Below are 19,146 nucleotides of genomic sequence, written 5' to 3'. Positions count from 1 at the left end.
AAGCATATCACTGAGACTCAATTTGTTTGACTGTAGAGCTTATCATCACGAGATAATTACCATTCAGTTTGTTTGACTGTAGAGCTTATCATCACGAGATAATTACCATTCAGTTTGTTTGACTGTAGAGCTTATCATCACGAGATAGCGACCATTCAGTTTGTTTGACTGTAGAGCTTATCATCATGAGATAGCGACCATTCAGTTTGTTTGACTGTAGAGCTTATCATCATGAGATAGCGACCATTCAGTTTGTTTGACTGTAGAGCTTATCATCATGAGATAGCGACCATTCAGTTTGTTTGACTGTAGAGCTTATCATCACGAGATATTTACCATTCAGTTTGTTTGACTGTAGAGCGTATCATCACGAGATAGCGACCATTCAGTTTGTTTGACTGTAGAGCTTATCATCACGAGATATTTACCATTCAGTTTGTTTGACTGTAGAGCTTATCATCACGAGATAGCGACCATTCAGTTTGTTTGACTGTAGAGCTTATCATCACGAGATAGCGACCATTCGATTTGGTGGTTGTTTATACTGTGAATCATTGTCTGGCTGGGGATGTTAGCAGAGGTACGTAGGCAATACGTCGCCTATTACAGCGACAGAGTGAGTCAGACCCCTGTGTACTTTACGACAGATGGCAGCTTCCCTGTCCAATAGACCAACACACAACCAGACTCCTAATATAATAAAGTCTGTCTTTAAAATATTTTACTGCAGTGTTCTAAATCAGGGTCACCAGAGTGTATCTTAAACAGAAGACACATCAAAAAAGAAGACACTTGTAGAGTTGAAATGTATAAAATGTTTAGTTTTACATCCCAATTGTATATTTTTCTGTTATTTAACCAGGTAAGTTGACTGAGATCACATTCTCATTTACAGCAAGGACCTGGGGAATAGTTACCGGGGAGAGGAGGGGGATGAATGAGTCAATTGTTAACTGGGGATTATTAGGTGACCGTGATGGTTTGAGGGCCAGATTGGGAATTTAGCCAGGACACCAGGGTTAACACCCCTACTCTTACAATAAGTGCCATGGGATCTTTAGTGCCCACAGAGAGCCAGGACACCCAGTTAACATCCCATCTGAAAGACAGCACCCTACACAGGGCAATGTCCCCATTCACTGCCCTGGGATATTTTTTTTTTTTAGACCAGAGGAAAGGGTGCCTCCTACTGGCCTTCCAACACCACTTCCAGCAGCTGGTCTCCCATCCAGGAACTGACCAGGACCAACCCTGCCTAGAGTCAGAAGCAAGCCAGCAGTGGTATGCAGGGTGGTCTGCTGCTGGCACATTGGCAGGCATTGTACACTTTATATAAAAAAATGTATGTTTATTAATTACGAAATTATGAAAAATATGAATAACATTCCACCCATGAGGCCACTACGTCATTTGACTGCTGTCAGTTGAATCTCTAACCCAGTGCTTGAATTGTTCCGTAAGTACTGAGTACCGACACCTGAGATATTCTACTGCTTGAGTTCTGACACCATAGAATATAGACTTAAAAAAGATTGCCTAGTTCCGGCACCTAAACATACACAGTCCCAGTACTAGCACCTATTTCAGTCCACAGTCTGTTTTTCATTACGTTGCTTATTGGATCAACAGAATGTGAGTCAGAACAATCAGATCAGACGGTAGAACAACAACACAACAACGAACACAGAACCCTCACTGGTCACACTAATGATCTAGTGAGCTTTACATATCCAGGGCCTTTGGAAAGTATTCAGACCCTTTGACTTTTTTCAAAAATGTGTTCCGTTGCAGCCTCATTCTAAAATGGATTAAATAAATAAAAAATCCTCAAAAATTTACACACAATACCCCATAATGACAAAGCGAAAACAGGTTTTTAGACATTTTTGCACATTTCTAAAAATATAAATCTGAAGTACATAAGTACTTATTTACATAAGTATTCAGACCCTTTGCTATGAGACTCCAAATTGAGTTCAGGTGCATCCTGTTTCCACGGATTATCATAGAGATGTTTCTACAACTTGATTGGAGTCCAGGGAGGGAGGGAGAGAGGGAGGGAGGGAGGGAGCAGATGGAGGGAGGGAGGGAGGGAGGGAGGGAGGGAGGGAGGGAGAGAGGGAGGGAGAGAGGGATGGAGAGAGGGAGGGAGGGAGGGAGCGTGTCTATGTGTCTATGTGTGTGTGTGTGTCTATGTTCACCTCCTTGGCCATCACGGCACATTTATGGAAACTAACTAACTCATTCTACAGGGTTGGTGCAATAGTTCAGAAGACTTTGGTTAGATAAAACTGTAGTCCAAGGTGAACAGGTAACTGTAAATAACTAACTATTCCATCAACTACAGGGTTGAAATCTGGGCACCATCTCCATCTAGTGTTCAGTACATGTAATAGAAAATCAACTCAGTACAGAGACGATATTTACAGTTCCTGGTAATCATATCACATTAACAACATCAGAAGATACTGCAGTATTTCTCAATACGAATCTATTAATGAATGAAAAATGACCCTGTTGCCATACATACATTTAATTCATTAATAGATTAATATTGAGAAATACTGCAGTAACAAATAATTTGGTAACTTTGAAAATGTAGAACCTTGACTACAAAGGGGATTGGTGTTGAGCCAAAGGTATAGTTGTTTGTAGAATAACATTGTAGAATAATAGTGAAGACATCGAAACTATGAAATAACACATATGGAATCATGAGGTAACCAAAAAAGTGTTTAACAAATCAAAATTATATTTTACATTTGAGATTCTTCAAAGTTGCCACACTTTGCCTTGATGACAGCTTTGCACACTCTTGGCATTCTCAACCAGCTTCATGAGGAATGCTTTTCCAACAGTCTTGAAGGACTTCCCACATATGCTGAGTACTTGTTGACTGATTTTCCTTCACTCTGCAGTCCAATTCATCCCAAACCATCTCAATTGGGTTGAGGTCAGGTGATTGTGGAGGCCAGGTCATCTGATGATGTTTCTTGCTTTGAGCTGAACAAATTGGAAGGACAAATTTGATGGTTATTACAGTATTTTATGGGAATGATAAATGAGCCCCATTGAACACATATTAAGGCCGGTCTTCACACCACATGAGGGACAGAGTTTTACTGTGTGTGTTGGAAATGTATTCCTTCCTCTTGATGCATGTGTACTGTGTCTTCCTGTCCTTCTTGGGTCCACACACATCGTAACGCTTCTTCTTGTTGCTACCGACTGTAATCTAGAATGACGAAAACACTTAGTTTAGTTTTACTAACATCTCACTGACATATGTAGTTTCATCAGGCCAAGTTAGGAGAGTCAGACACATGCAACAGCATCACTCGCACTTACTTCCTGTATAGGAGTTGTTGGTCCTGTGGGTCGGGCAGATGGGGCACCATCCTCCTCCTGAATCCTCCTCACGATGGCTGCAGAAGCCGGGGTCCTTGGGACATGTTGCCTCCTCTGGATTTGAGGTCTTACCAATGCCTTTCCCAGCTCCTCTAGAAAGAGACGTCTCCTCTGTTCCCTCTGTTCCAATCTGGGTACAACGCCATCCAGATGACAAACGTGTTGTGCGCCAAGATGTTGAAGAATATCACAAGTGACCAGCATAGGGTTCTTCTTTTGCAGCTGTAGCCAGTCACCAGCTTCTCTAAATTGTCCACCCATCCTTTTGTGGCATTGTAATTTATCTTGATTTCTGGTTTTTCATGTTCCTGGCCACAGATTCTCCCATCCCTATGCAGCGTACTCCTGAGTAACACGTTTGCCTTTCTTTGGCATGTAGGACACTAGGGACGTGTCGGCCGTGAACACAAACTTAGAGGAATTGATAGGCCTGTTCTGTGTCTTCAACAGCTGAGGCTCTGGCTTGTTTCTTCACACTGATCCCATCATCATCCGCTTCCTCTTGAGGAGCACCTGTCCCAGCTTGTGCGAAGTAAAAAAGTTATCGCATGTGATGTTATGGCAACAGAGTCTCTGTGTCACGTCCAGGACAACCTACATCCTTTGGTTCTTCTCAGGGGCTCCTCCATCTGGCTTCCCCATATATACCTGCAGGTTCCACGCATATGATGAAGCAACATCACAGGCAGCCCAGATCTTTATTCCATATTTTGTGGGTTTAGACAGTATGTAATGCCTGAAGGGGCAGCGGCCTCTAAATGGCATACTGCTCATAAACACCAACGCTGGGCCCTGGGTTGTAAAACAGGGGAAGGCGGTCCACCCACTTGTCCCACACTGACCTGATTGCAGCTTCTCTCTCTGCCGCCAAGCTGGTCTGGTGTCTCGGTTATTGAAGCGGATCATTCTGGAAATAAGTTTTCCAGAGACACTGTTGCACAGAAATGTTCTCTGCCAGTTTGAGCATCCCACAGGGATTCTGTGGATGTCCCATTGGATCTGAAAACACCAACAAGGAACCTCAAAGTATGCAGGTAAATGAGTTTGGTCCATCTCCGTCGATCTCTCTCCAAAAGCTGACCTTCCCTCCAACATGATGCCAGAGTGATTTTCTGGATCTGTATTTCTGTGTCTGGGATGATCAGTTCAAAAGAAGACGGTGTCCTGGACCTGAGTAACCTCCATCCACGTCGGTCCTGGTCACATCCTTATCACAATGGCAGCCATGTTGGGTGGCTCATTCCATTCAATTTCACAATGATTTTACATCCATATATCTCCTCCTGCAGGCTGCTGATGAGCTGGTTGCTGATGGGCTGGTCCTGGGGCTGGTTGCTGATGGGCTGGTCCTGGGGCTGGTTGCTGACGGGCTAGTCCTGGGGCTGGCTGCTGACAGGCTGGTCCTGGGGCTGGTTGCTGATGGGCTGGTCCTGGGGCTGGTTGCTGACGGGCTGGTTCTGGGGCTGGTTGCTGATGGGCTGGTCCTGGGGCTGGTCCTGGGGCTGGTTGCTGACGGGCTGGTCCTGGGGCTGGTTGCTGATGGGCTGGTCCTGGGGCTGGTTGCTGACGGGCTGGTCCTGGGGCTGGTTGCTGACGGGCTGGTTCTGGGGCTGGTTGCTGACGGGCTGGTCCTGGGGCTGGTTGCTGACGGGCTGGTTCTGGGGCTGGTTGCTGACGGGCTGGTTGTTGACGGGCTGGCTGCTGACGGGCTGGTTGCTGACGGGCTGGTTGCTGACGGGCTGGCTGCTGACGGGCTGGTTCTGGGGCTGGTTGCTGACGGGCTGGTTGTTGACGGGCTGGCTGCTGACGGGCTGGTTGCTGACGGGCTGGTTGCTGACGGGCTGGTTCTGGGGCTGGTTGCTGACGGGCTGGTTGTTGACGGGCTGGCTGCTGACGGGCTGGTTCTGGGGCTGGTTGCTGACGGGCTGGTTGTTGACGGGCTGGCTGCTGACGGGCTGGTTGCTGACGGGCTGGTTGCTGACGGGCTGGTTCTGGGGCTGGTTGCTGACGGGCTGGTTGTTGACGGGCTGGCTGCTGACGGGCTGGTCCTGGGGCTGGTTGCTGACGGGCTGGTCCTGGGGCTGGTTGCTGACGGGCTGGTTCTGGGGCTGGTTGCTGACGGGCTGGTTGTTGACGGGCTGGCTGCTGACGGGCTGGTCCTGGGGCTGGTTGTTGACGGGCTGGTCCTGGGGCTGGTTGTTGACGGGCTGGTTGCTGACGGGCTGGTTCTGGGGCTGGTTGTTGACGGGCTGGTTGCTGATGGGCTGGTCCTGGGGCTGGTTGCTGACGGGCTGGTTGTTGACGGGCTGGTCCTGGGGCTGGTTGCTGACGGGCTGGTTGCTGATGGGCTGGTCCTGGGGCTGGTTGCTGACGGGCTGGTTGTTGACGGGCTGGTCCTGGGGCTGGTTGCTGACGGGCTGGTTGTTGACGGGCTGGTCCTGGGGCTGGTTGCTGATGGGCTGGTTGTTGACGGGCTGGCTGCTGACGGGCTGGTCCTGGGGCTGGTTGCTGACGGGCTGGTCCTGGGGCTGGTTGCTGATGGGCTGGTCCTGGGGCTGGTTGCTGACGGGCTGGTCCTGGGGCTGGTTGCTGATGGGCTGGTTGTTGACGGGCTGGTTGCTGACGGGCTGGTTCTGGGGCTGGTTGCTGACGGGCTGGTCCTGGGGCTGGTTGCTGACGGGCTGGTTGCTGACGGGCTGGTTCTGGGGCTGGTTGCTGACGGGCTGGTTGTTGACGGGCTGGCTGCTGACGGGCTGGCTGCTGACGGGCTGGTTGTTGACGGGCTGGTCCTGGGGCTGGTTGCTGACGGGCTGGTTGTTGACGGGCTGGTCCTGGGGCTGGTTGCTGACGGGCTGGTTGTTGACGGGCTGGTTGTTGACGGGCTGGTCCTGGGGCTGGTTGCTGACGGGCTGGTTGTTGACGGGCTGGTTGCTGATGGGCTGGTCCTGGGGCTGGTTGCTGATGGGCTGGTCCTGGGGCTGGTTGCTGACGGGCTGGTTGTTGACGGGCTGGTTGCTGACGGGCTGGTCCTGGGGCTGGTTGCTGATGGGCTGGTCCTGGGGCTGGTTGCTGACGGGCTGGTTGTTGACGGGCTGGTTGCTGACGGGCTGGTTCTGGGGCTGGTTGTTGACGGGCTGGCTGCTGACGGGCTGGTCCTGGGGCTGGTTGCTGACGGGCTGGTCCTGGGACTGGTTGCTGATGGGCTGGTTCTGGGGCTGGTTGCTGATGGGCTGGTCCTGGGACTGGTTGCTGATGGGCTGGTTGCTGATGGGCTGGTTGCTGATGGGCTGCTTCTGCATAAAGCATCATGCATATCAGAGAGAAAATCACTTTTATAATAAAGCATCATGCATATCAGAGAGAAAATCACCTTTATAATAAAGCATCATGCATATCAGAGAGAAAATCACCTTTAAAATAAAGCATCATGCATATCAGAGAGAAAATCACCTTTAAAATAAAGCATCATGCATATCAGAGAGAAAATCACCTTTATAATAAAGCATCATGCATATCATCGCATTTGTGTGGTGGCATAGAACATTACGTTTTTTTTGTGGGGGTAATAATTAACAAAGATGCAACTTGAATTAATTATTTTTATTTAATTTTCACATTGCAAAAAGTAAAAAATAATGTTTCATGCCACGTAAGGTTCCGGATCCGGACAAAAAAGGTTCCGGAACAAAACAGTCCAAAACAGAGAGGTTCCAGTTCCGGTAGGAACAGGCTACAAAATAGGCTAAAATGAAGCACTGGTGAGCCGGCTTCAAGAAGTATCGCGTTTGCTGATATATGAACTGTGTTGACTTTCATACATAAGCTGCATTCTCAGGTAGTCATAGACAAGCCTCTGAATTGGTTATTATTTGAATCTACCAATATTATATACATATTTAGCCATTTATTTGAGCTTTTATGTTAATAGCTAAATCAAAGTTATTTTATGTTCACTACAACGCAACTCCGCACTTCACCACAGGGTGGCGGCATAGTATCATTATGTTAGTAGAAGCTCAGCTGGGGCGCTCCATTTGAGAGGAAACAGCATGGTGTGGGGGGAGGCAGGAGAACATCAGGGGGAGAGGATGGTGATGACAAGGACAGTTGTTTGGTCTTCTACTGATTGCATGTGGGTGTTTTCACGTGCAGGGGATTGCATTCCTCATTATGTTTGTTCAAGTGGAATTCAGCAGGGGAGAATGTAAATTAAATCAAATGTTATTGGTCACATATTCAGTGAAATACTTGTGCTCCTAGCTCCAACAGTGCAGTAATATCTAAGGGGGGTGCTCCCTCTGCTGTTTCCTGAAGTCCACGATTAGCTCCTTTGTTTTGTTGACATTGAGTGAGGTTCTTTTCCTGACACCCCGGGCCCTCACCTCCTCCCTGTAGGCTGTCTCGTCGTTGTTTGTAATCAGGCCTACTACTGTTGTGTCGTCTGCAAACTTGGTGATTGAGTTGGAGGCGTGTGAGGCCACGCAGTCATGGGTGAGCAGGGAGTACAAGAGGGGGCTGTGCATGACTCTCAAAGCACTTCATGATGACAGAAGTGAGTGCTTCGGGGCGATAGTCATTTAGTTCAGTTACCTTTGTTTTCTTGTGAACAGGAACAATGGTGGCCATCTTGAAGCATGTGGGGACAGCAGACTGGGATAGGGAGAGATTGAATATATCCGTGAACACACAGCCAGCTGGTCATCACATGCTCTGAGGGCGCTGCTAGGGATGCCGTCTTGGCCGGCAGCCCTGCGAGGGTTAACACGCTTAAATGTCTTACTGTCATGCCCTGACCTTGGTATTCTTTGTTTTCTTTATTATTTTGGTTAGGTCAGGGTGTGACATGGGTGATTATATGTTCTGTTTTATATGGTCACCTGTCTAGGGCTTTTGTATGTTTATGGGGTTGTTCCCCAAATCAAATCAAATCAAATCAAATCAAATTTTATTTGTCACATACACATGGTTAGCAGATGTTAATGCGAGTGTAGCGAAATGCTTGTGCTTCTAGTTCCGACAATGCAGTAATAACCAACAAGTAATCTAACTAACAATTCCTAAATTATTGTCTTATACACACAAGTGTAAGGGGATAAAGAATATGTACATAAAGATATATGAATGAGTGATGGTACAGAGCAGCATAGGCAAGATACAGTAGATGGTATCGAGTACAGTATATACATATGAGATGAGTATGTAAACAAAGTGGCATAGTTAAAGTGGCTAGTGATACATGTATTACATAAAGATGCAGTAGATGATATAGAGTACAGTATATACGTATACATATGAGATGAATAATGTAGGGTATGTAAACATTATATTAGGTAGCATTGTTTAAAGTGGCTAGTTATATATTTTACATCATTTCCCATCAATTCCCATTATTGAAGTGGCTGGAGTTGAGTCAGTGTGTTGGCAGCAGCCACTCAATGTTAGTGGTGGCTGTTTAACAGTCTGATGGCCTTGAGATAGAAGCTGTTTTTCAGTCTCTCGGTCCCTGCTTTGATGCACCTGTACTGACCTCGCCTTCTGGATGATAGCGGGGTGAACAGGCAGTGGCTCGGGTGGTTGTTGTCCTTGATGATCTTTATGGCCTTCCTGTAACATCGGGTGGTGTAGGTGTCCTGGAGGGCAGGTAGTTTGCCCCCAGTGATGCGTTGTGCAGACCTCACTACCCTCTGGAGAGCCTTACGGTTGTGGGCGGAGCAGTTGCCGTACCAGGCGGTGATACAGCCCGCCAGGATGCTCTCGATTGTGCATCTGTAGAAGTTTGTGAGTGCTTTTGGTGACAAGCTGAATTTCTTCAGCCTCCTGAGGTTGAAGAGGCGCTGCTGCGCCTTCTTCACGATGCTGTCTGTGTGAGTGGACCAATTCAGTTTGTCTGTGATGTGTATGCAGAGGAACTTAAAACTTACTACCCTCTCCACTACTGTAGGGGTTTTGTATGTCTATGGTTGCCTAGATTGGTTCTCGATTAGAGGCAGCTGTTTATTGTTGTTTCTGATTGGGAACCATATTTAGGCAGCCATATTTCTTGAGTATTTTGTGGTTAATTATCTATGTCTATGGATGTTGCATGGTTGCACTCTGTGTTGATAGCGATAGCGGTCATTTTGTTTGTTTGTTTGTTTGTTTGGTGTACTTTGTGTTATTTCGTCTTACATTAAAATAATGTTTTCACATCACGCTACGCTTTGGTCCTCCGATCCTTACTACTACTCCTCGTCGGAGAGCGTGACACTTACTTCGGCCACGGAGAAGCAGAGCCCATAGTCCTCGGTAGTGATTCTTAATTATATTGTTGACATGACAAAAAATCATATCAAAAGTAAAGTGAATATTGCATTTTTGAAAAGATATTAGATTGAATATGCATCCAAATTGAAAGAGTGACTTTGTGAATGTGTTTGTTGTTTCAGTCAATTGAAACTTGATCCATTTTTATGATCTGATTTGATTGTGGTGAATATGTTTCATAATGTAGTTGTAAAAATGGCACCAAAGTAAATTAAAATAATAATACTTTTACATACAAATATTTGGCTGGTAAATGAAACATTGTGGCAATAGGTAAAATAGATATAATCAACACACCCACTTCACAATTCCATCCCAGACCCCATCAAGTCTGACCGTTTGGTCTGATCAAAGTGTAGGATAACATTTCAAATGGAGACCTCCTCTCAGACCTGACTAATCAAATACTAACAACCCCATTAAACACTACATCAACTTAGCATTTAACTCTATACCTGAGAAGTTTCCATCAAGTCAGCCAAGGCAAAATACCTTGGAGAGAAAATTGGTCTTTGAGTGCGCAGCCCATAATGATGCTTATAAATAGACTTACACCTTTCTGATACACATTCACCAAATTCCCAGTTTTCCCTAACTAAAAAAAATGGTTAGAAAATTCCTTGAAATAGGATTAGAATTAACCAGGAAATACAAAATATTTCAACCATATCTTAACGTTGTGTACAACAACAACAACAACAACTAAATGTATGCAGAGAACGTGACACATCCAGAGGAAATGTATTAATAGCACATCATCTGATATGGGACAGGGTAGTAGAGCACGGCATGGAAATTTAGGTCATCAGCTTGAGCAAATTCTTTTGTGTGTTTACTAGGTTTAAATCTGCTACTACGAAACGCAAATACACTCGTACGCACGTACAACACACGGTCACGCACAAACAGCATGGGAGAAAGGAAATTCTCTCTCTCTATATATAAATAACTAGTTGTGTCAGACAGAGTTCCAGGGGAACATGAGAGCTGAAACGAGTATATATATATATATTGGGGGGTGGCAGGGTAGCCTAGTGGTTAGAGCGTTGGACTAGCAACCAGAAAGTTGTGAGTTCAAAGCCCAGAGCTGACAAGGTACAAATCTGTCGTTCTGCCCCTGAACAGGCAGTTAACCCACTGTTCCCAGGCCGTCATTGAAAATAAGAATGTGTTCTTAACTGACTTGCCTGGTTAAATAAAGGTAAAATAAAAAAATATATATATATCTATATCATCAGAGAGAGAGAGTTCCACACAGCAGAAGTGAAATGAAATGACTCACTGAATGAACAACATTAAAGGTGAATAGAGTTGATTATTTCTTTCATACCATGGCTATAATTTAACACATTTGTTGCTAGAAATTACTGAATATTTGGTAACCGTACAAAAGGACTTGCAAGTTTAGCTAAACAAACTATAAGTCACTAGCTTGCCATTGTGAAAATCTAATTCAACAATGACAATGTTTTCCAATTCAACTTTCAAAAGCAACTGAAACACATAACATGTAAGAATTAACTAAAGCCATTGAATTCTACCATTCAAATATACAGTGCGTTATAGGGAAATAATGAATGCCCTTCAAGCCAATCAGAAAGCAGTATTCAACAATGTCATGGTATAATGTAATATAATCAGAATATATCAAACTGAATCTAAACAGAATATATAAATGTTTAATAAATATGGACACCCAAATCCTATCGGCTGTAGCGAGTGCAATGACATTAAATCTACTATAAAAAAGTGTGAAATGAAAAACTGGAAGTACACCTTATGAAGCCTTCATATAGCATGCATAAAGGCTTCTTATAGCTTACATTAAGATTCATAAGCACTACATAGTGCCTTCAGAAAGTATTCATACCCCATGACTTAATCCACATTTTGTTGTGTTACAGCCTGAATTCAAAATGGATTCAATATATTTTTTTCTCTCACCCTTATCTACCACACAATACCTCATAATGACAAAGTGAAAAATGTTTTTAGAAATTGTGGGAAATTTATAAAAAAAAAATGGATATACAGAAATAGCTAATTTGCATAAGTATTCATACCCCTGAGTCAATACATTGTAGAATACTTAAGTGATAAGGCATGAAGGAGTGTGGTATATGGCCAATATAGCACGAATAAGAGACACTTCCTAGCCGTGGTACATCGGCCATATCTCACAAACCCACTGAGGTGCCTTGTCGCTGTTATAAACTGGTTACCAACGTCATTAAAAAAGTAAAAATGTCTGTTTTGTCATACCCATGGTATACGGTCTGATATACCACGGCTGTCAGCCAATCAGCATCCAGGGCTCAAACCACGCAGTTTATAATTTGTAATATGTTGGTGATTATGTCTGTATCAGCTTTGAGTCGTCTTGGGTATGTCTGTATCAGCTTTCCCTTCAATTACTTTTACTCTATTTCTCTATTCACCAATGTCTTTAAATACCTTTATTTATTTTTTAATAAGGAGAATGGCTTGTTTCATTTTATATTCTATTCCTACAGGCAGATCTGTGTACAATCAGACCATTTGGCGCAGCTGTGTTGTCTTCCTCCCCATTAACCTCTATGAAATAGAGCTCTATCGCTCTACAGCACTGGTTGCCCCCTAGTGGCCAGTCAGGTGTAGTGCACGATGCTGTCCTCACACTCCCGGGGCACAGAGAGTGTGTAGCTGTGACAGGACAGTTTGTAGTTGTTCCCATCGTTGTTGTCCCAGTACGCAGCTCCCATCACTCTGTAACACACAGCGAACTCCAGCTGGGCTCCAGGCAGCAGGATGAAGGGCGGGACAGGCAGGCGGAACCTGAATACATCAGACTCTGGTCCCTCCATCTGATCCCGGTGGAGGGTAGCCACCCAGCAGGCTCTGGTCTCAGCACTGCTCCTCCAGTTAGTGAAGGAGTAGTGGATCGTCACCTCCTTGTTGAAGGCCAGGTTTAGGACCTGCACCTTGCCGATGATGCCCAGCTCAGAACACAGGACCTGGTCCAGAGAGACCATCTGCTCCACCAGGCGCTTAACGAACCCCGGCTGGGAGCCTGTGTTTTCAGGAAAGCAGGGTTTGAAGTAAGGCAAGGAGAGCTCCAGGGACCGCCCTGAGTTCATCTCAGCGCTCATGAGAAGTCTGGAGAAGACGTGGGGGGGAATCCAAGGCTCCTCTCCTTTGCTGAACACCTTGACTTCCTCCAGCTTCAGCCCCAAGGAGTCCACGAAGCGTACCTGGCGGTCTCTGTTTCTCTCGTGGACCGAGGGCAAAGACTGGGCCCTGCGTCTTATGATGGGCTGGACGGGAGGGTCACTGGACAGGTTGCAACTGAAAATGGGCTCCTTGGGGGGCGGGGGACGTGGGCTAGGGGGCCGGATCTTGACAGGGGCCTTGGTTGGCTCTGGTTTGGAGTCCAAGATGTCCGTCACTCGGATAGTCTTAGTAGTGGTCTGGCATGGGGTCACGCTGCTGGTGTTCTGGAGCACACCAAGAGACCATGCCCTATCTCTCCCTACCACACCTGGAGACATCGACTCTGGCCTCCAAGGAGGCACTGCCCTCTGCTCCCCTATCATGCCTGGAGACACAGCTCTGGGTTTTCCTTTGATGCAAGGGGACACTGTTTTCAGCCTGTCATTGCTACAAAACCATGTCCTCTCCTTCTCCTTCCCAATGACACCATGAGACATTGCTTTGGGCCTCCCCACGCTGGCCATGCTGCTCATCATCGAAACAGGACTGGACAGACAACACAACACAACACTGTTAACAAACTGTATAGCAGGATAACTAATGTCGTCCAGCCTGAAGACTAGGTTATAGGAGAACCAACACAACACTGTTAACAAACTGTATAGCAGGATAACTAATGTCGTCCAGCCTGAAGACTAGGTTATAGGAGAACCAACACAACACTGTCATCTTCTAGTTATAACTGTTAAAAACTCTACATGCTCACAAATAACATGCTTTGAAAAATAGATTCTATAAGCCCTTAAAATGCATGTAAATATAGCAGCTTAGTCAACGTTAAAATATAGACATGCAAATAGATCTGTATGTCGACCTACCCAGTAACAGTATCCCTTAAGCAGAGAACCAAACACCATTCTCTGTTTCACCTGCCTCCCTCTGTACTGCTGTCCGAGCTGACAACTTGTTGTATTTCTGTTACTCAAACACATGACCTGCTGCTCTGATCCTAAGCCCCAACCTCTCTCTCTCTGCAGCTTGAATACATCTCTCTCTCTCTCTCTCTCTCTCTCTCTCTCTCTCTCTCTCTCTCTCTCTCTCGCTCTCTCTAAGGTGCTTTATTGGCATGGGAAAGGTGTTTACATTGTGAAAGCAAGTGAAATAAACAATAAACAAAACAACAACAACAAATACCAACAAAGGGAATTAAACAAAACGAAGCTGAAAACAATCAGACAATAACAACGTTTAAAATATTATATTACTAGCGGTTAAGAAATGGACTATAACATTTAAAATGTTATATAAACAATGTGCCAATAGTAGAATGCATTGGTTGTAAACGACGGGGGTAATAAATGGGTGGATAAATATAGGTTGGAATTACAACGGTGTTTCTGACCAACTGGTTGACCTTTTCTTGTGGCAGCAGGTCACACATTTTGCTGCTGGGATTGCACACTGCTATTTCACCCAGTAGATATGGAAGTTTGTCAGCATTTGATTTGTTTTTGAATTCTTTGTGGGTCTGTGTAATCTGAGGGAAATATGTGTCTCTAATATGGTCATACATTGGACAGCAGGTTAGGAAGTGCAGCTCAGTTTCCACTTCATTTTGTGGGCAGTGTGCAGATGGCCTGTCGTCTCCTGAGAGCCATGTCTGCCTACGGTGACCTTTCTCAATAGCAAGGCTATGCTCACTGAGTCTGTACATAGTCAAATCTTTTCTTAGCTATGGGTCTCTCTCTCTCTCTCTCTCTATCGCTCTCTCTCGCTCGCTATCGCTCTCTCTCGCTCGCTCTCGCTCTCTCTCGCTCTCTCTCGCTCTCTCTCGCTCTCTCTCGCTCTCTCTCGCTCTCTCTCGCTCTCTCTCGCTCTCTCTCAGCTTCAATGGATGCCCCCCTGCCAACACCCTTATGGAGACAAATATTCGGTTTAAATGTCAGGACAAGACCAATTATTTCAGGTTCCTTTTCCTCCAAATACCATACTTCCATGTAATTTACAGACCACTGGGTATAAGTGGTTGCTCATAGTGGGTTATGAGAGTAACACGAAAGCACACAGCGACTTGATTGTCATTTTGTTTAGGTGATTCATTGCATTGCTTCAGCTTTGATGTGCTCAGCCTTCTGACATTTGGCTACATGAGCCTCCCATTGGGTTTTAGGAAAGAGTGGAACGTAGCTTGTTCTGTGCTGCTTGCGCATGGACCCAGAGCCAAATAGAAACTATATATAGCAAGTTGTCTGGTTTTTCCCCAAGTCATGTTCTGTAAGAGATGAATGGATTCAGCTATTATACACTCGTTGCTGACAGGTGTATAAAATCGAGCCCTCAGGTCTCTCAAGGTCAGCTAACCAAGGTCAGTATTGATTAGCTGTGTTCTAGCCCTCAGGTCTTCCAAGTTCATAATTGGTTAGCCATCTTCTGGCCCTGTCGTCTCTCAAGGACAGCATTGGTTAGCCGTGTTCTGGCTCTGTCCTCTCAAGGACAGCATTGGTTAGTCGTGATCTGACCCTGTCGTCTCTCAAGGTCAGCATTGGTTAGTCGTGATCTGACCCTGTCGTCTCTCAAGGTCAGCATTGGTCAGCCGTGTTCTGGCCCTCATGTCTCCCAAGGTCAGCATTGGTTAGCCGTGTTCTGGCTCTGTCGTTTCCCAAGGTCAGCATTGGTTAGTCGTGATCTGACCCTGTCGTCTCTCAAGTTCAGCATTGGTTAGCCGCGTTCTGGCCCTGCCATCTCTCAAGGTCAGCATTGGTTAGTCGTGATCTGACCCTGACGTCTCCCAAGGTCAGCATTGGTAATTCATCTTCTGGCCCTGTCGTCTCTCAAGATCAGCATTGTTTAGCCGTGTTCTGGACCTGTCGTTTCTCAAGGTCAGCATTGGTTAGCTGTGTCAAATCAAATCAAATCTAATTTTATTTGTCACATACACATGGTTAGCAGATGTTAATGCGAGTGTAGCGAAATGCTTGTGCTTCTAGTTCCGACAATGCAGTAATAACCAACAAGTAATCTAACTAACAATTCCTAAACTACTGTCTTATACACAGTGTAAAGGGATAAAGAATATGTACATAAGGATATATGAATGAGTGATGGTACAGAGCAGCATAGGCAAGATACAGTAGATGGTATTGAGTACAGTATATACATATGAGATGAGTATGTAAACAAAGTGGCATAGTTAAAGTGGCTAGTGATACATGTATTACATAAGGATGCAGTCGATGATATAGAGTACAGTATATACATATGCATATGAGATGAATAATGTAGGGTAAGTAACATTATATAAGGTAGCATTGTTTAAAGTGGCTAGTGATATATTTACATAATTTCCCATCAATTCCCATTATTAAAGTGGCTGGAGTTGAGTCAGTGTCAGTGTGTTGGCAGCAGCCACTCAATGTTAGTGGTGGCTGTTTAACAGTCTGATGGCCTTGAGATAGAAGCTGTTTTTCAGTCTCTCGGTCCCAGCTTTGATGCACCTGTACTGACCTCGCCTTCTGGATGATAGCGGGGTGAACAGGCAGTGGCTCGGGTGCTTTTGGTGACAAGCCGAATTTCTTCAGCCTCCTGAGGTTGAAGAGGCGCTGCTGTGTCCTGGCCCACATGTCGCCCAAGGTCAGCATTGGTTAGCTGCATTCTTGCCCTGAAGTCTCTCAAGTTCAGCATTGGTTAGCCGTGTTATGGCCATATCGTCTCTCAAGGTCAGCATTGGTTAGTCGTGTTCTGGCCCTCATTTCTCCCAAGGTCAGCATTGGTTTGCCGTGTTCTGGCCATCAGGTCTCCCAAGGACAGCATTGGTGAGCCGGGATCTGGTCCTGTCGTATACCAAGGTCTGTATGTCTCTATTATATTATGACAGACCAGCTAGATCTACTGTCTCTATTATAATATGACAGACAAGCTAGATCTACTGTCTCTATGTCTCTATCATGTTATGACAGACAAGCGAGATCTAATGTCTCTATTATTCTATTGCAGACAAGCAAGATCTACTGTCTCTATTATATTATGTCAGACCAGCTAGATCTACTGTCTCTATTATATTATGACAGACCAGCTCGATCTAATGTCTCAATTATAATTTGAAAGACCAGATAGATCTACTGTCTCTATCATGTTATGACAGACAAGCTAGATCTATTGTCTCTATTATTCTATGGCAGACCAGCTAGATCTACTGTCTCTATTGTATTATGACAGACCAACCAGATCTCCTGTCTCTATTATATTATGGCAGATCAGCAAGATCTACTGTCTCTATTATATTTTGGCAGACCAGCTAGATCTACTGTCTCTTATATTATGACAGACCAGCGAGATCTACTGTCTTTATTATATTATGACAGACCAGCTAGATCTACTGTCTCTATTATGTTATGACAGACCAGGTAGATCTACTGTCTCTATTGTATTATGACAGACTTTCCAGATCTACTCTCTCTTTTATGTTATGACAGACCAGCCTGATAATGTCTAATGTCTCTATTATATTATGACAGACAAGCTAGATCTACGGTCTCTATTATATTATGACAGACCAGCTAGATATATCCTCTCTCTTATACTATGACACACGAGCTCGATCCACTGTCACTATTATAATATGACAGACCAACCACATCTACTGTCTCTATGTCTCTATCATGTTATGAGAAGACAAGCTAGATCTAATGTCTCTATTATTTTATGGCAAACCAGCTAGATCTACTGTCTCTATTGTACTATGACAGACCAGCCATATCTACTGTCTCTATTATATTATGGCAGACCAGCTAGATCTACTGTCTCTATTATATTATGACAGACCAGCGAGATCAACTGTCTCTTCTATTATGACAGACCAGCTAAATCTACTGTCTCTATTATATTATGACAGCTATATCTACTGTCTCTATTATAACTTTGCAGACCAGCTTGATCCACTGTCTCTGTTATATTATGACAGAACAGCTAGGTATACATTCTCTATTATATTATGACAGACCAGCTAGATCGACTGTCTCTATTATATTATGACTGACCAGCTAGATATACTGTCTCTATTATATTATGCCAGACCAGCTAGATCTACTGTCTCTATGTCTCTATTAAATTATGACAGACCAGCTAGATATACTGTCTCTATTGTATTTTGACAGCCTATCCAGATCTACTCTCTCTTTTATATTATGACAGAAAAGCTAGATCTACTATCTCTATTGTATTATGACAGACCAGCCAGATCTACTGTCTCTATTATATTATGGCAGACCATCTGGATCTACTGTCTCTATGAGATTATGACAGACGAGCTAGATCTACTGTCTCTTATATTATGACAGACCAGCAATATCTACTGTCTTTATTATATTATGACAGACCAGCAAGATCTACTGTCTCTATTATAAAATCACAGACCAGCCAGATCTACTGTCTCTATTATATTATGACAGACCAGCTTGATCTACTGTCTCTATTATATTATGACAGACCAGCTAGATCTATCTTCTCTCTTATACTATGACAGACGAGCTAGATCTACTGTCACTATTATAATATGACAGACCAACTAGATCTACTGTCTCTATTATTTTGTGACAGACCAGCTATATCTACTGTCTCTATTATATTATGACAGACCAGCTCGATCTACAGTCTCTATTATATTATGACAGACCAGCCCGATCTACTGTCTCTATTATATTATGACAGACCAGCCAGATCTACTGTCTCTATTATATTATGACAGACCAGCCAGATCTACTGTCTCTATTATATTATGACAGACCAGCTAGATCTACTGTCTCTATTATTTTATGACAGACCAGCTAGATCTACTGTCTCTATTATTTTGTGACAGACCAGCCAGATCTACTGTCTCTATTATATTATGACAGACCAGCCAGATCGACTGTCTCTATTATATTATGACAGACCAGCTAGATCTATCCTCTCTCTTATACTATGACAGTCGAGCTAGATCTACTGTCACTATTATAATGTGACAGACCAACTAAATCTACTGTCTCTATTATTTTATGAATCACCAGCTAGATCTCCAGTCTCTATTACATTATGACAGACCAGCAAGATCTACTCTCTCTATTATATTATGACAGACCAGCTATATCTACTGTCTCTATTATTTTATGACAGACCAGGTAGATCTACTCTCTCTATTATATTATGACAGACAGGTTGATTTACTGTCTCTATTATATTATTACAGACCAGCTAGATCTACTGTCTCTA

General features: G+C 44.4%; 1 protein-coding gene across 1 annotated transcript; it reads right to left on the bottom strand.

The window, feature by feature from the left end:
• Positions 1 to 11,022: 11,022 nt before the first annotated feature.
• LOC135540975 (protein phosphatase 1 regulatory subunit 3D-like) lies at positions 11,023 to 13,882 on the bottom strand. Its single transcript, XM_064967129.1, has 2 exons — positions 13,779 to 13,882; positions 11,023 to 13,446 (listed from the first exon to the last, which is right to left on the bottom strand). The coding sequence occupies exon 2, from the start codon at positions 13,434 to 13,436 to the stop codon at positions 12,339 to 12,341; it is 1,098 nt and encodes a 365-aa protein (XP_064823201.1). The 5' UTR covers positions 13,437 to 13,446; positions 13,779 to 13,882; the 3' UTR covers positions 11,023 to 12,338.
• Positions 13,883 to 19,146: the final 5,264 nt, after the last annotated feature.

The sequence above is a fragment of the Oncorhynchus masou genome, chromosome 6 (assembly GCF_036934945.1).
Source record: "Oncorhynchus masou masou isolate Uvic2021 chromosome 6, UVic_Omas_1.1, whole genome shotgun sequence".
In the NCBI taxonomy this organism is placed as follows: Eukaryota; Metazoa; Chordata; class Actinopteri; order Salmoniformes; family Salmonidae; genus Oncorhynchus; species Oncorhynchus masou.
Note: the sequence above shows the minus strand (reverse complement) of the source record. Positions and strands in the feature narration are given on the sequence as shown.